The sequence below is a fragment of the Danio rerio genome, chromosome 19 (genome assembly GCF_049306965.1).
Source record: "Danio rerio strain Tuebingen ecotype United States chromosome 19, GRCz12tu, whole genome shotgun sequence".
Taxonomy (NCBI): domain Eukaryota; kingdom Metazoa; phylum Chordata; class Actinopteri; order Cypriniformes; family Danionidae; genus Danio; species Danio rerio.
In genome coordinates, this window is record NC_133194.1 from 26,787,082 (window position 1) to 26,803,384 (window position 16,303).

Consider the following 16,303-nt stretch of genomic DNA (forward strand, 5'->3'; position numbering starts at 1 on the left):
GGAAATATGAAGTTCAGTAAAGTTAGCAACAGATTTGCAGATTCGTTTTTTCTGGATCAATAACTTGTGTCATTATGACCTATTCGCTATTAGTATGACTAAGTAAATAACGTTATGGCGAAGGCTTAAACGGAGCATTACTCACAATATCCCAGCGAAAAAAAAGGAATAATACAGCTGTGAAACAAAACCTGCTTTGTATTTTTGTTGGAAACACAGTTTAGATCTGTTCAGGGTAAGAGGTGTGTGAGTTATTGCTGTCGGTCCATCACTGAATGTGATAGGAATATCGAAAACAAAACCAACCTAACTCTGCTCCTTTAGCGCCCCTCACACAGCTTGGTCCACGCTGGCATTTTTCCTCTTGGGTTTTTGGTTTTGAAAAGGGAAAACCACCATCCTGTCCAAACTTTAAGGATGCCGGTTGTCAGATTTGCACAATCCATATGCACTCGCTCGAAAGCTTGACAGAGCCCCTGCACGTGGCTACAGTTGCTAAGCCACGATTGGTGGGTGGCGGATTTGGGTGTGGCTTAGCGAGGGGTTAATTAACAGTTGCTGACAAAATCTCTGCCAAAATCTAAGAAAGTGCAATACATAATAGTCTCTGCTGTTCCTTCCTTTAAAAGCAAGCTGTCGGCAAATCCTGCGTTGCCTCGTAGGTTATTATATCAAAAATCTGAAAAATCACAGGAACAAACACAGCACACGCATTGGCTATACTGGGGTAGTGTTGTGAAAGTAAACCTTAACCCTTTACTCCCCGCAGCCGAATCGCCATCCATCATTGATCGTCATCTTCGTGTCATGATCACTCCCGTGATCCCCCAAGCTCCGCTAGTGTCTGAAGGAAAAGGCACATTCACATTTAACAGATCTGGCACTTCATAGTTGGTTGATGTACCGTATCAACGTTGATGCATTCAAGTAAAAGATCCGAACCAAACTCAATTCATTTATTCCACTTATTCGATTTTGTCAAAGACTCAATAGTTTTAAACACAGTGCACTTTCAGATTTAAACCTCAGCTGGATGTTTCCATTCACTTAGAGCTGTATTACACACTGCATGTAAGATCATTTTCAAAAACCCATAATAGGGGATATGATTATGTTTTTTGTGCATTCATAACTCATGATAATAATATTACCTCTGTTTCGTTGGAAAATAGAAAAAAACCTACTCGTTATTATTAGTCAAATTACTAAGAATGCAAGTAAGGCACTTTGACACTGTCATCATTTCTTGATGATCAAGTTTTAAATATATATTAATCACAAACTCCCAATTTCAGCGCAAATGGCACATTTCTGTTATGTTGCAAAAAACACTTTCAAGGAAAACAACAATGTCGGTGATGCCGAGGTCATCCTTCTCACACTGCTTGCAAGTGTGGTGTGAATTAGGTCTTAAGGAAGAAGACTAAAGTGAACTAGAAAAAGAGACGGGGAGGTTTCTCTCATTGAACAGACACTGTTAATCCTCTTGCTCTAAAATCCTGGTCGTGATCTACTTATCTTTGGGTGGCCGACATGTGACTTCAGACATGAGGCCTGAGAATGTTCACTTCACATTTACCTCATCATCAATCAGACAGGCCCACAGTTTAGAGCCTTGCACGAAGCCCAGTTGACCACACACTGCATTCTTTGTTGAGTTTGTACATTTGAACATAAAGGTTGTTTATTGACATCAATGGTTCTATGAAGAACCTTTAAAGGGATAATTCACCCAAATATAAAAAATCCTTATTATTTAATCTCACTCAAGGGGTTTTAAACTGTAATACATTTCTTTATCGCAAAATAAAATATTCTTCTTAATAGGAGTAAATAAAATACTATGGAAGTCGATAACTATTGTATTTTTTAATATTTAGTGTATATACCTTTGTGTGCAATACAAGAAAGAGGACAAGTGAATTTTTGGATTGAACTGTTTCCGTAAACCCCCACTGAACTAATCAGTTTCAAAAAATGTTCTTTGTAGTGTGAGAAGTTTATTAAAAAAAATAGACAACTGTTGATACAAAAGTGATACATTTTATTTAATTTAGTTTTGATCTATATGCTATATGAACTATTTAGTCTATTATTGACTACAAGCCCTAGCTAAAGTAAATGTGGAGCTAAAACTACAAAACTAGATTTTGTTTTTACAGGTTTTTTCCAAAAGTATTTTTATTGAACATATTAGATATGAAACATACATTACAAAATAGCTTTTCAATTTTATTTATTTTTTTTACACAACAAACAAACAAAACCTGTCGCACATACATTTAGGTTCTAGAAAAAATATAAATAATATTAAGAAAAAATACAAATAAATAGTAATAATAAGTAAAGCATATGTTACTCTATGAAAAAAAAGAAAATACAAAAAATTGAAGAGAAAAAAAAAACAACAACAAACAAACAAACAAGGAAAGGTTCTACTCTTCTAAAATGACTGAGGGGTCCATCCTTTTTGCGTGATCTAAAACAGGTTGCCAGGTGAGAAAAAACATATCAGTACAGCCTCCTAAAGTGTATCGTATTTTTTCTAAGGTCAGGTGGTGTAGAAGTTCCATAAGCCATTGCTTAAAGGTTGGAGGAAGTTTTTCCTTCCATTTCAGCAATATTAATCTTCTAGCTAAAAGCGTAGCAAAGGCAATCACATTTATCTTGGTTTTGTTAAAACATAAGGACTGTGGTGGGATTCCAAAAATTGAAATTATGGCCTCAGGTATTACATAGGTATTTAATGCATCCGAGAGGAATTTAAATATTAGCTGCCAGAATTTCTTTAATTTTGAACAAGCCCAAAACATATAAGATAAAGTAGCTGGCTCAATGTTACATCGGTCACAGTTAGGGTCTATATTTGGTTTAAATTTAGCTAGTTTCACTTTGGACCAATGTAATCTATGTACTACTTAAAATTGTATAACTCTATGTTTTAAACAAATTGAAGATGAGTGGATATTGTCTAAAACGGATTGCCACATATCTTCTGATAGTTCTATCTCTAGCTCCACCTCCCATTTTCTTTTAAATTTTTTGTTTTTACAGGTTTTGGTGAATTCAAATTGAACTTCAGTATCCCCTCATTCAAGTTCAAACTAATGCTACTCAGTCTGTAAAATGTGCATTTATAAAAGACAAAATATATGATTGTTAATATAATATGCACAGTGCTTCCAAATCAGGTGTTTGTTTGAGCTTAAAGGTAAGTTCAAAGGTAAAATTCAGGCTTGTGCTGTTCATATCCCTCTATCTATTTATTTATTTATTGTTAGTCATTATTAGTAAAATGAAGTACCTAATACGGAGCCCTGTGGCCCTTTGACATTCTCAGATCAACCAAAAATCCAATCCAATTGTTGTTGAAATTGAAATGCATCTGTTGAACATGGTGGCGTTGAACTTTTGTTTTGAAAGTCTTTGTCTGGAGCCCTGTTAATATTAAAGACAGAGATTATGAATTCTTACATAAGAATTATGATTGTTTGGTTTCAGTATTTGTATTGCAATTTGTTTCAGATGGGGAACTGTATACAGGAACTGTGTCAGACTTCAGAGGAACTCGACCTGTCATTTCACGGCACTTGAGTGAGGGCAGCCATGTTGATCTGAAACTGGATGATACACTTGGATGGTTAGAAGGCAAGGAAAAACTGCTGATGGTTTATACTGATTTACTGTTTAATGGCCACTCATAATTAGACATTTTCTTTTTTTTTTTGCTATTTCAGATCCTACTTTCATCAGCTCCACATATATTCACAGTGAGGAGAAGGTTTATTTCTTCTTCAGTGAGATTGGAAAAGAATACGACTTCATTGACAAGTTTACGGTGTCTCGCGTTGCCCAAGTTTGCACAGTAAGTGTTGCTTGATGCACTCAACAATGCATAGTTTGACCATAATTTAAAGTCTACTAACCCTCTAGTACTTTAAATGCTTATGAATTTATTTTATTTGTTGATCACGAAAGAAAATATTTTGAACAATGTTAGAAACCAATGTTAGAAACCTAAAAATTATTATGGAAGTCAGTGGCTACTGGTTGAATGAGTAAAAGATTAAAGATTTTTTGCAGCCGAATTAATCCTCTAACAGTATTTTCCATTTTCAAGTGAAAGACTTGCTTAATCTAAAAGGTTTCAATAAAATGTGTCAATCTCTGTTTAGAGTGATGTTGGTGGGCAGAGAACTTTACAGAAACGCTGGACCACCTTTGCCAAGGCTCAGCTATTGTGTCAAGCTGACCAAGAGCTGCCATACAACGTTCTGCAGGACGTTATCAGCCTTTCTCCACCAGAGGGCGCATCTGAGGATGAAACACTCTTCTATGGGATTTTCACTTCTCAGTGGTGAGGGAACTTGCTTCAGGTTTTTCAGAGATTTTTTTTCATGTTAAAAGGAAGTGAGAATTTTTATGAACTTAGTTCTGTTTTTTTTTTTTTTTTTGTTTTTTTGTTTTTAGGCGAGTAAACTTGGGTCGCTCAGCCGTGTGTGCTTTCAGCCTCAAAGACATTAAAAAGGTGTTTACAGGACGTTATAAGGTTCTGAATCGGGATACTCTGAAATGGAGCACAAGGGTGCAGGAGCAGATGGCAAACCCTGGAGAGGTGAGTGCCATGAGTGACCCATTGCAGCATTTTATTATAAACTATTTAAATGTTTGGGGTCAGGACATTTTATTAAAAAAAAAATTCAAACAGTACTTTTTCAACATTACAATCTATGATATTTTCTGACTAGTAAATTGTGATATTACAATATTTCCTGAAGGCTCGAGTGATACGGAAGAAAGAATGTTGACTATTCTGCTTTGACATTATAAAATATATTCAAATTTAAAATACATATTTTACATTTTACATTTTTTTTTTAATCACATAAATGCAGCCTATTTGAACTTATAGACTGATTTGTACTTCTGTGTTTAGCGCACGCGTTTGCTCTGGCGCAGCCTGCACATGGATGGAAACTCATGTAAAGTAACTCGAGTAGCTCAAGAAACTTCAGCTAGTGTTTCGGAATTATTGCACAGAAGCAGCATGCAGAAGTATAAATGCACGACAACGTGCAAGGCATGTGCCGCGGGTCACGCTGATCACTCGACATAGAAGTATAAACCAGGCTTAAGAGACTTTTCACATTAAAAATTTTCCCATATCCCAAACTTTTTATTTTATTCAAATGTTTATAATTGCCTTACCTGTTATCTACTTAACTCTTCTTATGCCTATTCAAATGTCTGCTCTTTATCTCTGCAGTGTGGACTGCACAATGCTTCAGACAACACTCTGCGCTTTGTTAAGGACAATTTCCTGGCTGATAAAAGTGTTCTACCAGTCAATCAGGGCCTGACAGTGGTGTCACCTGATAAGAGCTACAGCAACATCGCAGCTCAGAGAGTACAAGGAGCACGCGGCAAATATTACACTGTGCTTTATCTGCTTACAGGTATATGTTACTGCATCAGTCAGCATCAGAAATAACAAGAAGACTACATTTTATGTGTAGTTTTTGTGACATTTTCTATAGTTCCATCATGGTGTTTTAAATTTCCAACAGGATAAAGAGAAATGAACAATTTACTTCAAACTAAATAAACATTTTCTTAAATATAATACAAATATAAACCAGTTTTAGCCACTTACCAAGGTAATATTGTTCATTTTCATTTGGAATAAATGGGTGGACTTACTAGCCATATTCTTATTGTTAACTAAAACAATTCAAAATCATATTCAGTATGTGAAATGACGAAATACAAATGAAAGTTTGCCATAAACTGAAGTTATTTAAAGTAATACAATTAATTGCTAAAACATTAGCTACCAAAACTGGAAAATTAACCCTTTATTGGGCAAGGAACCATGTATGGTAACTTTATTTACATTGATTTTAATATTTCTTTTTTTAAAGTAATGAAATTTGAATGTCTTTTAATAACACGCATAATTTCATGTTCTACCTATAATAATTTCTTGCAGTCCTGATATAAAGGTTTTCTCCATCAAGTCATTTTAAAATCTTATCTCTGTTCCCTGCAGAGTCAGGCTTCCTGCACAAAACTGTGCTCTTGAAGAAGGGAGCTCACATCATCGAGGAGATACAAGTGTTTCATCAACCTCAGATGGTCAAAAGCCTCCTTCTGTCTGTTTCTAAGGTACCTGATGCATCAGCAATCAATTTCCAGCTTTACTCATCTAAATGGCAATGTTTAACACTCAATACCAGTCATTCCCATCACACTGCTTAGCCAATCAGAGCTCAGCTACTCATGGCAGATGCAGACTTTATTTTAAAGTCTTTATTCTGTATTTACTTTGTGAATTATTTGTAAAAGACATGGAAAATTTAGTAAAATGATTTACGTGTCATTGACCCACAAGCTGCAGTCTGTGAGTTTGGATTAACTGATGACCTCAGCAGTCACGTTTTTTCGATAATTGGGTTAGATCAAGGTCTGCGAGAAGGATTTCTAGTGTAGTGTGCATTTGTGTAGACATTTGTTAAACTAAAGGAAGCTGTGTGAAGCTAAATATTTTAGAATATTATAAATATCAAGGGTTGTCAACAACTGTTTACATAAAAGGCTTCTAAAAGTAATTGATAATGTTTTTGAAAGAAGTATCTGAATGTATATGATTAAAATCTGTAAGAACAGTAATGTAAATGTAAAACTTTTTTCCATACATTCGTCTTTCAAAACTTACTTTAATTATCATTTCTTTAAATCATTATTGAAAATACATGCGCTATTCAATATTTTTGTTGAAACATCATAATAAATTTATAGCTAATAAGATTTCTAATAGAAATAATAAAAATATTTCTTACATTTAGATAGGATGCATTAAATGGATCAAAATGAAAGATAAAAGTTTAGACAACAGAGACAACACGATTTTAAATGCATTTTGAATGCTTTGTAAAATATATAGTTTTAAGTAATTCCAGCATTGATAATAAGAACTATAATTAATAATTAAGTAATGTTATTGGTTCATAATTAAATTAACATATTAGAATGATTTCTAAAGGAATATGTAGTGTTGCATGGCATAATATAATTTTTTATAAAATAATATTCTTTTTTTTTATATTTAGTTGTTGAATTTTTGCAAACATCAAAATTACTGAATTACATATTACAGGGTGTCTGTGGGGTCTTAAAGTCTTAACTTTACACAAATATTGTGTTGTTGGTCTTAAATGCTTTTAAACAGGCCTTAAATCCATCCAGTCATCAGAAATCTATATCAATAAAACTTTTTTCGTGTATATATTTCAGTTTTTTTATTGCAAAGAAATAAAATTTTTTTACAGAAATGCAATAGGTTAAAAAGGAGTTATATACTCAATCCATTTGGACAAAAACAATCAATCATATATTTTTGTTCATTCATGTAATAGTGTCCATAATAAATTTACTTTTAACAATGTTACACTTGTAATTAAAAAAGGGAAATTATGTTGAAAAAATTTTTACAACTTGTTTTTTTGTTTTGACACATTAAACTATATAACTAAGAAATAACTACATTTGATTCATGTTATTTTGGAAAGCAAAAAAAAATTGAAAAAAATTGAAAAAAATCCTTATTGTTTAGCCCTGTATAAGTCTAAAATTTGAATCATAGTGGTCTTAAAAGGGTCTTAAAAAGTCTTAAATTTTACTTGATGAAACCTGCAGACACCCTGTATTATATCAGATGCAAAATGAAACAGGATGCCTGATAACAGGGAGAGAGACTGTTTTTTAGTAATTTAATTTACTACTCGTACACCAAAAAAAAAAAAAAAAAAAAAAATTTCCGTTCTCACTTCCTGACCAGAGGAGCCCAGAAAGAGTGTTCAGGAATGATCGTGATTGTCTGTATGCGTCCTGCAGGGGGCAGTGCTGATCGGCTCTTCAGAAGGGCTGCTGTCAGTGCCAGTGTCCAACTGCTCTCACTACAGGAGCTGTGCTGAATGTGTTCTGGCCAGAGACCCTTTCTGTGGCTGGGACCTTTCCCAGAGGGTCTGCAAACTGATAACCACATCACAGAATCAGCTGTGAGTATCAGCACAGAAAAATGTGCTCAAACATAAAAAAATACTAACTGGTTTAAAATGCTTAAGGTTACATAAGAAATCTATGCCACCAAAAGTGTGTAATTGAGCACAAGCATCTTTGTTGAAATGAATGTCTCCTTCTGCTGCTCTTGCAGGGCTCAGGATGTAGATGAGGGTAAAGTATCAGAGCAGTGCTCCAGTGTGAACCTCAGATCCCGCTCTGGCCAGCCCCAAAACACCCAGAGTAAGTACAAGTTTTTGTCCTTTTTATTTACATATAATTTAAATAATCATGTGTAATAATTAAAGAAACAATCCAATGAGTCCCCCAGAGTTTTAGCATATTTTAATCCATTCAGCCAATCTCTGGGTCTGGCTGGACCTCTTTTATCCTAGCTTAGTATAAATCATTAAATCGGATTGGACCATTAGCATCTCTCTCAAAAAAAAAAAAAGTGTCAGGAGTTTTAAACTTCTAGGTCGATATGAGTGGAATAATACTTTCATTCTTGGCTGATATTTCCTGCCATTGCCTTTGGGCGGCCTGTGAACAAGCATTTGTGTTTTTTATTTTTCAGTCATTACTTAATTAGCCTAATTGAGTGGAAAGCTGTGCCATTATTAGATATATGATACGAATATTTTAGCAAAGTCAGCCAAATCAACACGTGTGGGTCTACAAAGTTGCTTAATTTGCAATGCATGTCATGCGCAGCAACGCTCTAGCTCCTGCAACAGCATATCCTCCAATGGCATACATTCACACCGCACGCACAAGCAGAGTTGAAGCAGTGTGTGTGCGCAGTGCGTATGTAGAGCAGCAACGGTGCATATAAATCAGGGGATCTTATAGAGGCATTTATTTGGTAAAATTGCTCATTTTCACTCATTCAATGTGTTCAGTTATTCAATGTGTTTTAGTCATTATCAACGCACTATCACTTTAATTCAGCATAAGCAGCAACAAAAATAGACCCGGTGCTGAAATGATCGCAGCACTGATGCTTCAGCTCTGCTCACGCACTGACGCGCTGCTTCTCTGTGCAGTATGAAAGCTCTAATAATTGGACGCAGACAAAACACTCTCTTCTCACACGTGCGGTGTGAAAGATGCGTAAAAACAACGACTTACAGGATGAACAGGCACATGTCAAGAAGCAGGCTTGCCATGGCAGAAAGCTTGATAGTCAGCCTACAATGTCCTCTTTTGTTACGATCCATTCTGAATACAAAAACAGTGCAGTTTACATGCTCTGTCCTTGTTACATTATTCATTAAGATATATCTAAACTAATTTCTGGAGTTCAAACAACTCAGAATTGTAGTTAAGAATGTCTGTTATAACGGCTCACGTGCTAAAAAATTGTTGGATTTAAATCAAGCTCATAATTGCAGTTAATGTGTCAGACCGGGGTCGGGCTCAGACAAAAGGTGCACGGGCTTGGGTAGGGTCGGGTTTCATTTTTTAAGCAAGATCTTAGCTCTATCTTATTCTGGCCCAATGATTGTAAAATATGGATGATGCAACAGTGCCTTTTCCCATTGAACGCTTTGAATGCAAAACATCTTGTGACCGGCACAAACAGTTACAAAAGACTGCTGAAATTGGAGCTTGGGCATGCCCAGAAGGACTGCCTGATGGAGCCAGAGGCAGATCTGCAGAGTCAAGCTTCCAGCCAAATGCTTGTACGTCAAATCAGCCACGTCCCCTGAACTTCTCATTTGATCGCCCTCATAACAAAGTCTCGCTAAATAAATATAAGCACTTACATTGTAAAACACTTAATAATATATGATTTAAAAACTGTGATGTAGGCTGTTTTTTATAATTTAATAAGTTACAAGACATGTTACAAGACATGTTGGATTGCAGAAATAAACGATCTTTCATACACTCTAGCCTGAGTTAGACTCTGCTATAAGCACAAAAATATTTCTCTTATAACGGGTTCTTGGTGTTTGTTAACTTCATATAGGGGTAGAAATATCACTCACACACTTTTAGTAGCAATCAACAGGACCCAAAATATACACATCATGGACAGCTGTTTGCCATGCAGGAAAAATTGTGCGTTTAACAGAAAAATTCAGCAAGATTTCTAAATATCAACAGAATATTTACACATCCCATCCCTGCTCTATATAAAATAATCCTTGTCAATTTGTACAATTAACTTAGCAGTATTAATACATCAGCTAATGTCTATCAGCTGCTGCAACATCGCTTGTATATTGTTTATCATTTCTTGCCTCCGTTTTCATTCGGTTTATTCAATGCCTTAATATCTGGCAAAGAAGAATTTACATTCATTTTAATGTTTATTAGGAGTTTTCAAATAAAAATCAAAAGATAAATGATGTATATAAATGAAATATAACATTTACAGCTCTATTTGTTATACAAGATTCTGTTTCTAGAACATTAATTTTTTATAACAGCCAATTCAGTAGATTAACTCAACAACATCTGGAACTCAAAATGTCAGAGACGTCCTGCAATTGAAGTTAAAATAACATTGCAGGAGATCAATATGGAGATAGGCTAACATTAGTTTTGTCTTCCTTATTATTATTTCAACCCATAAAGAGAATTACTGCTAGATAATGATCACCTGCATTTTCCTGTCATGTTTTGGTGTGTACCAGCAAACTAATAATAAAACCTGATAAGGCCCTCACTTTACTGAATAAACAGTGATCCTTCAGATCCTGTAGGTTAGAAAGTATAGTTTACTGGGGAACTCATTTTGTCATGCTAAAATGACACAGAAATGGAATAATAACACTTCAATCTTCTCCCAAAGCTCCAACTGTCTGCTTAGAGAAACTTTCAATCACAACTGTCAATCACGATGACACGCCCCATTTTTATAGCATTAAATTACTGGCTAAAAACATACTCCTTACAAAAATGAAGATCTGCACCTATGTCAGCTTGATAACCAGTGCCTCTATTGATCAAAACTACCTTTCTGGAATTTTTATTTCAAGTGAAATTCATTTAATCATTTGGTTTCGTTCGTTAACATGGAGGAGGTGGGCTTTATGACTTGTACTGCAGCCAGGCCCTAGGAGACGATCTAACAGCCGGGAGCGTCACTCAAAAGCAGGCGTGTGGCACACTTGTTCTGGCCTAATAATCAAGGAACTTTGTTGCTGTACCAGTGCTGCAGCTGGCTCAATAGAAAATAGCAAATACTCATTTTCTGTCAGTCTGCAAATGCAGAAGGGTCAAGCTTTAAAAAGGCTGTTTTTGAAAATGTTTTTTCAAAACATTTTTCCACATGATGCTAATTGCCTAATCAGATTCAATTATTTATGCTAAGCTAAGCTAAAAGTGCTCACATTAAACTGGGATATTGGCTCAAAGTATTCAAAATAAGTAAAGTGCCATTCACAGTACTCAATCAACTGCATGTCTGTGTTTACCATCGTGGTGTGGTCTGTATTCTGACCCTTGACCTCTAACCTTCTCAGCTCTCTGTCCCCCAGGTGAAGTGCTGTCTGTGTCACTCAATGAGGTTATTAACCTACAATGCCCCGAAGCATCAAACCTTGCTAAATGCCACTGGGAGCGTCTCAACAGCCAGCTCTCCCCCAAAATCTTCATCCAGTCAGTCAACGGCAGCCTCAGCTTTGTGGCGACCCCGTCCACCCTGGGCCACTACCTGTGCCAAGCGGTGGAGAACGGCTACACCCAAACACTGATAGTCTACCATATTAAACAGAAGAACAATCCCACCATCCTCCCGTCTTCCCCGAAGATCACACCGACTTCCGCTGAAGCTGGAAACAAAACCCCTTTTTCCACTCCCACAGCTCCCAAACACACCGAGCTGAGGCCTAAACCAGAAGACCCAAGTTCTACTGTTGCACACAAAGATTCACCTGCAACCACCACACGGAAAAGCAAAAACTTCACTCCCTTGATTAGTGCAGAAGAGGAAAGCTCCTGGATGAATGAACGCAGTGGAAACTTCAAGCAAGTGGATAAACCAACCTATTTGCAGGAGCTAGTAGTGGTGTCCGTTCTGCTAGCGCTGTGTGTTAGCGCCTTGCTAACCATCGCTTTTAACAGATTTAGACATGTTTGCACCAGCAGGACCATCGCACAAACTCCTTGCTCTCGCAGGGACGTTGAGAAGGGTGGAAGTGCGACACCGCAAGAGAGGGAGTCTCTCAGAGGACATTCACCACGTTTGGAAAAGCGCAATGGACAAGCTCCTAATGGACAGTCCCACATTGGTCAGGCACATAACGGCAAATCTTCAATCACACTGAGCAATAACATGCTGAACGGCTCTAACGGTCACCTGCCCAACACACCCATCTGATGGTGCTGGTTTTCTTGATTTACTGGAAAACTCTTTTCTGAGCCAAATCGGGCTTTTGCTGAATCAAGCCCTGTCGCTGAACCACTCATGCAGGATCATTTCGAAATCTAAGAGGAGAGAAATAAAGTCAGAAACTGCACACTGGACCTGCTCATAAATCATTTGAGCCGTAAGACTAAAAGATCTTCAGCACTAGGAACTAGTGTACATTTTCAGTTTGTTAATATTTAAGCTGTAATTTATGTGTAAACTGAACTGTTCGTTTCAGTCTAAAGTATATCAGATGTTATGCCTCTCTTAAAGAAACACTTCCACTTTTTTTGGAATAGGCTCATTTTACAAGAAAACAGTCGAGTTTTAGCAATTTTAATCCACTCAGCCGATCTCTTGAGCGCTTCGCTTAGCATAAATAATTGAACCGGATTAGCATCTTGCTCAAAAAAGTTCACCTAGTTATCCAGCTGGGGACTTTTTTCAGCTGCTGCATAATATAATTGCACTTGCTGCAACTTTTTTTTCATCGGTCTTACACAATTGAGCTACACACATAAACTACAGAAATAGGAAAATTTAAACTTTTTTGGAGCAAGATGCTAATGGTCTAATCCTATTCAATGAATTATGCTAAGCTAAGGTAAAAGTTGCCAGCTGATCAGCTGAATGGATTAAAAAATTGTCAATCTTAACTTTTTAAGTCTAGGGGAGTTATAAAATGAGCCTATTACAAAAGAAAAAAAGTGGATTGTTTCTTTAAACCACTTTCAGGCAAGTTCAAATGACAGTTTAAGATTTCCATTGAACTTTTTGATATTTTTATTGATTTTAGAAACAGTTAGAGTCATTTTATATTATAAACTTTATGGCTCTAATCATATGATCGTTTTCAAAATCCTATTTTCCATTTTGCAAACATTTAGTTTCCAGTACTCACTCTCTCCACCTTTTTCAGAGTCGCTATATCGCACATCTTTCTTAGTCTTTGCCTTTGTTTCTTATTCTTGTCTAATTTCACATTTTGAATGTCAAAACGAGGTACGATAGTTAGGTTTTCTGTTTTCCATAACAGGATAGTTTACTCAAAAATGAAACTTAAACTTTTAATAAAAGTTAGAATTGAGTATAGATCCAGCCATCAATAGTGTAGGACATTTTTCCTTTCAGTAGAATATCGAAGGATTTTAGCTGAAACTGTGGTCCTTGATGATTCATAAAATCCAATACTGTTGCTGCTGGCAATTTGAGAATCAACAAAAATAAATACATGAGCATAATTAAATGAACAGCCATGATGATACATTTCTGATAATGCATTGTAAAGCTGAGCAATCTTCTTTACTAATGACTGTCATAAATACACAGAGGCTGTGTATTAAAGGTAATTTTTTTATTTACTTGTGACTTCTATGAATCACAAAAGAGCATGGTTTCAGCCAAAAATACTCCTTAATCCTCTGCTGAAATAAAAAATCACCTACATCTCAGATGGCCTAAGGTTGAGTAAATAAGCAGCTTTGGTTTTCATAGACTTCCATTAGAATTGACAGTCTGTGGGAACTGAAACTATTTGGTTACCAGCAGTTTGGTTTCAAATTATTTTCATTTGTGATGCAGTATTTTTGTTTCTATTTATGGAAGCTTGTAACAAAGGTAATTGGGGTATTTATCTCAGTTCTGACATTATTCTCTCAGAATTTTGTGGTATGAAAGCACATTTGCTTGGTTAGACAGTCTTTCAAGATAAATATGCATAATTGTGAAACAAATTAGAAGATAAATATTTAGAATTTGCAGATATAAGTCTACAATTCTTACTTTTCCACTCTGATTCACAATTCTTTCCTCAAATTTGTTATTATAAACTTGAATTGTGAGTTATAAAATCCAGAACTCAGATAAAATACTGACAAGTTTATCTCTCACAACGAAGGTCTCAAGTGTGGAAAATGTTTAAAAAAAATTCAGATAAAAAATTGCAATTACCTTTATTTTTAATTGGTGGTGGAAACAAGCTTCCATATGAAGGTGAATAAATAACACATTTTCTTTTTTAAGCTGACTATCCCCTTTACCATAGCACCAGGGCAGAAATGAAGCTTTCAAATGTGCTTTTCAAGTGTTTTAATTTAAGTTTTCTGTGTAATGCTGATCATTTAATTTAATTGTAAAGTTGTGTTGATCAGTTGTGTACTGTACAAGTACGGGTAGATGTTGTTGTCTTTTACATTTCAAAATTATATCAATATAAAAATAATGAGGAGTGTTACTTTGGTACCATGGACCTGTTCTAGAAGTATGTAGCCTGCTCACCTCATTCAATGTTGACCACTTGACTGTGTCATAATGGCAAAACACAGTGACTTTGACTTTAATTTTATTCAGTTTTTACACTGATAATTGAACCAAATCAATCTGTCGGAGAACAGAATCTAGGTTTAAATTTAGGTGGGAAAAAAGATATAATGACAAAAAAAATATGGGTTGTTGCTGTGTTTTGTCTTGGTACAGTAATATTCTGGCCGTGGTTGCAGCTACTTTCACTATAGAGTGTTCGAATCGAATCATTTGTCGTTTTTCCACTGAATGGTACTAATGTGAAGTCTTCATGTAGGAGAAATTAATGATAAATTGTGATATATTGCCAAATATGTGTTTTATAATCAAATGATGAGGACCTGTTCTTTTTAGTGGATCAAAGAACAGCTGAATTTTCCTGTTTGTCTTTCGCTTGGATTTCAGAGTCCAGTCGAAGCCCAATATGTGAAGTCTGTCACAGGACTAGATGCTCTCCTGCACACCACTGTTTTTGAAAGATTCTGTTTATTTTTTTATAGCCTAAACAGGCTGTTTTGAAAATAAAAATATTGATTTAAAGTGTTTGAAATGCAAGTTTCTTTAAAACATAGTTGTTTTTATTTCCACCAGATGGCATCAGAATCATTGTTTCATTTACGTGGAGTCAATACTCAAGGCAATTCACAGCCAATACAAAGTGATGGTGTTTAAAAATGCGTCTCTATTGTAAGTGCGCTCTATCTTTGCCAAAGTAAACAAAGTAAATGAAATTGGACTACTGGTCAAATATTAGAGTAATTAAGTTTCAATTCTTTTTTAATGTACAGAAATCAAATACAAACATGCTGATTTAATGCAAAGTTATAAGACAACAGATTAGAAAATATTTGTCCGCTACTTAATTTTGTGGAAATGTGTTTTTTAGTATTCTTTGCTACAGTAGTTCAAAAGAACAGTATGCAGAATGCTGTTATAGAACTTTACTGCTTTTGATCAGTTTAATGCATGAAATCTATTTATTTGTTTATTCATTTATTTATTTGTTGGTATTCAATCTACTTTGTCATATATCACAGTTTCCACCAAATAAAATGCAGCATAATAATAATAAGAATAATTCCACTTAATCAGGGGTATTGAAATGTTCTTGATATGGCTTAATTTAAGACAGAATATATAATGATAAGTCTTAAATTAAGAGGAATTCTTCTTTTTAGAAAGTCTAGTTTCACATAAAATAAGAAAATTAAACTGTTTTTTTTTAAAAAAAGCTTTTTTAGCGGTAATTAGAATAAATGACTCAAAACTGTCTCAACCTGTATTCCTGGAGGAGCGCAGCTTTGCATAGTTTTGCTTCAACTTTAATCAAACACAGCTGATCCAACTAATCAAGGTGTTTAAGACTACTAGAGACTATTAAGCAGGTGTGAGTTGGAAGTTGTTGGAGCTAAACTATATGCAGAGCTGTGGCCCTCCAGGAATTTAGTTTGAGACCACTGACCTACAGTTGAAATCAGAATTATTAAACCCCCTATGAATTTTTTAAAAATATTTCCTAAATTATGTTAAACAGATCAAAAAAAATTCACAGCAAGTCTAATCATATTTTTTTCTTTTGAA

At 35.3% G+C, this 16,303-nt stretch overlaps 1 protein-coding gene across 4 annotated transcripts in view; it reads left to right on the forward strand.

Moving 5' to 3' along the window:
• The window catches only part of sema4ab (sema domain, immunoglobulin domain (Ig), transmembrane domain (TM) and short cytoplasmic domain, (semaphorin) 4Ab), a 70,486-nt gene extending 55,224 nt beyond the window's left edge, over positions 1–15,262 (forward strand). For 2 of the 4 annotated variants that reach the window (XM_073931748.1, XM_694864.9), the window contains exons 7-15: positions 3,526–3,648; positions 3,738–3,865; positions 4,176–4,357; positions 4,471–4,615; positions 5,267–5,456; positions 6,050–6,165; positions 7,894–8,057; positions 8,213–8,301; positions 11,550–15,262. In XM_073931748.1, the coding sequence (XP_073787849.1) occupies positions 3,526–3,648; positions 3,738–3,865; positions 4,176–4,357; positions 4,471–4,615; positions 5,267–5,456; positions 6,050–6,165; positions 7,894–8,057; positions 8,213–8,301; positions 11,550–12,391 (1,979 nt within the window). In that variant the 3' untranslated portion in view covers positions 12,392–15,262. Of the gene's footprint in view, positions 1–3,525; positions 3,649–3,737; positions 3,866–4,175; positions 4,358–4,470; positions 4,616–5,266; positions 5,457–6,049; positions 6,166–7,893; positions 8,058–8,212; positions 8,302–11,534 lie in introns of all 4 variants that reach the window. The other 2 variants (XM_073931747.1, XM_005170096.6) reach the window with 1 other exon arrangement.
• The last annotated feature ends 1,041 nt before the right edge of the window (positions 15,263–16,303 follow it).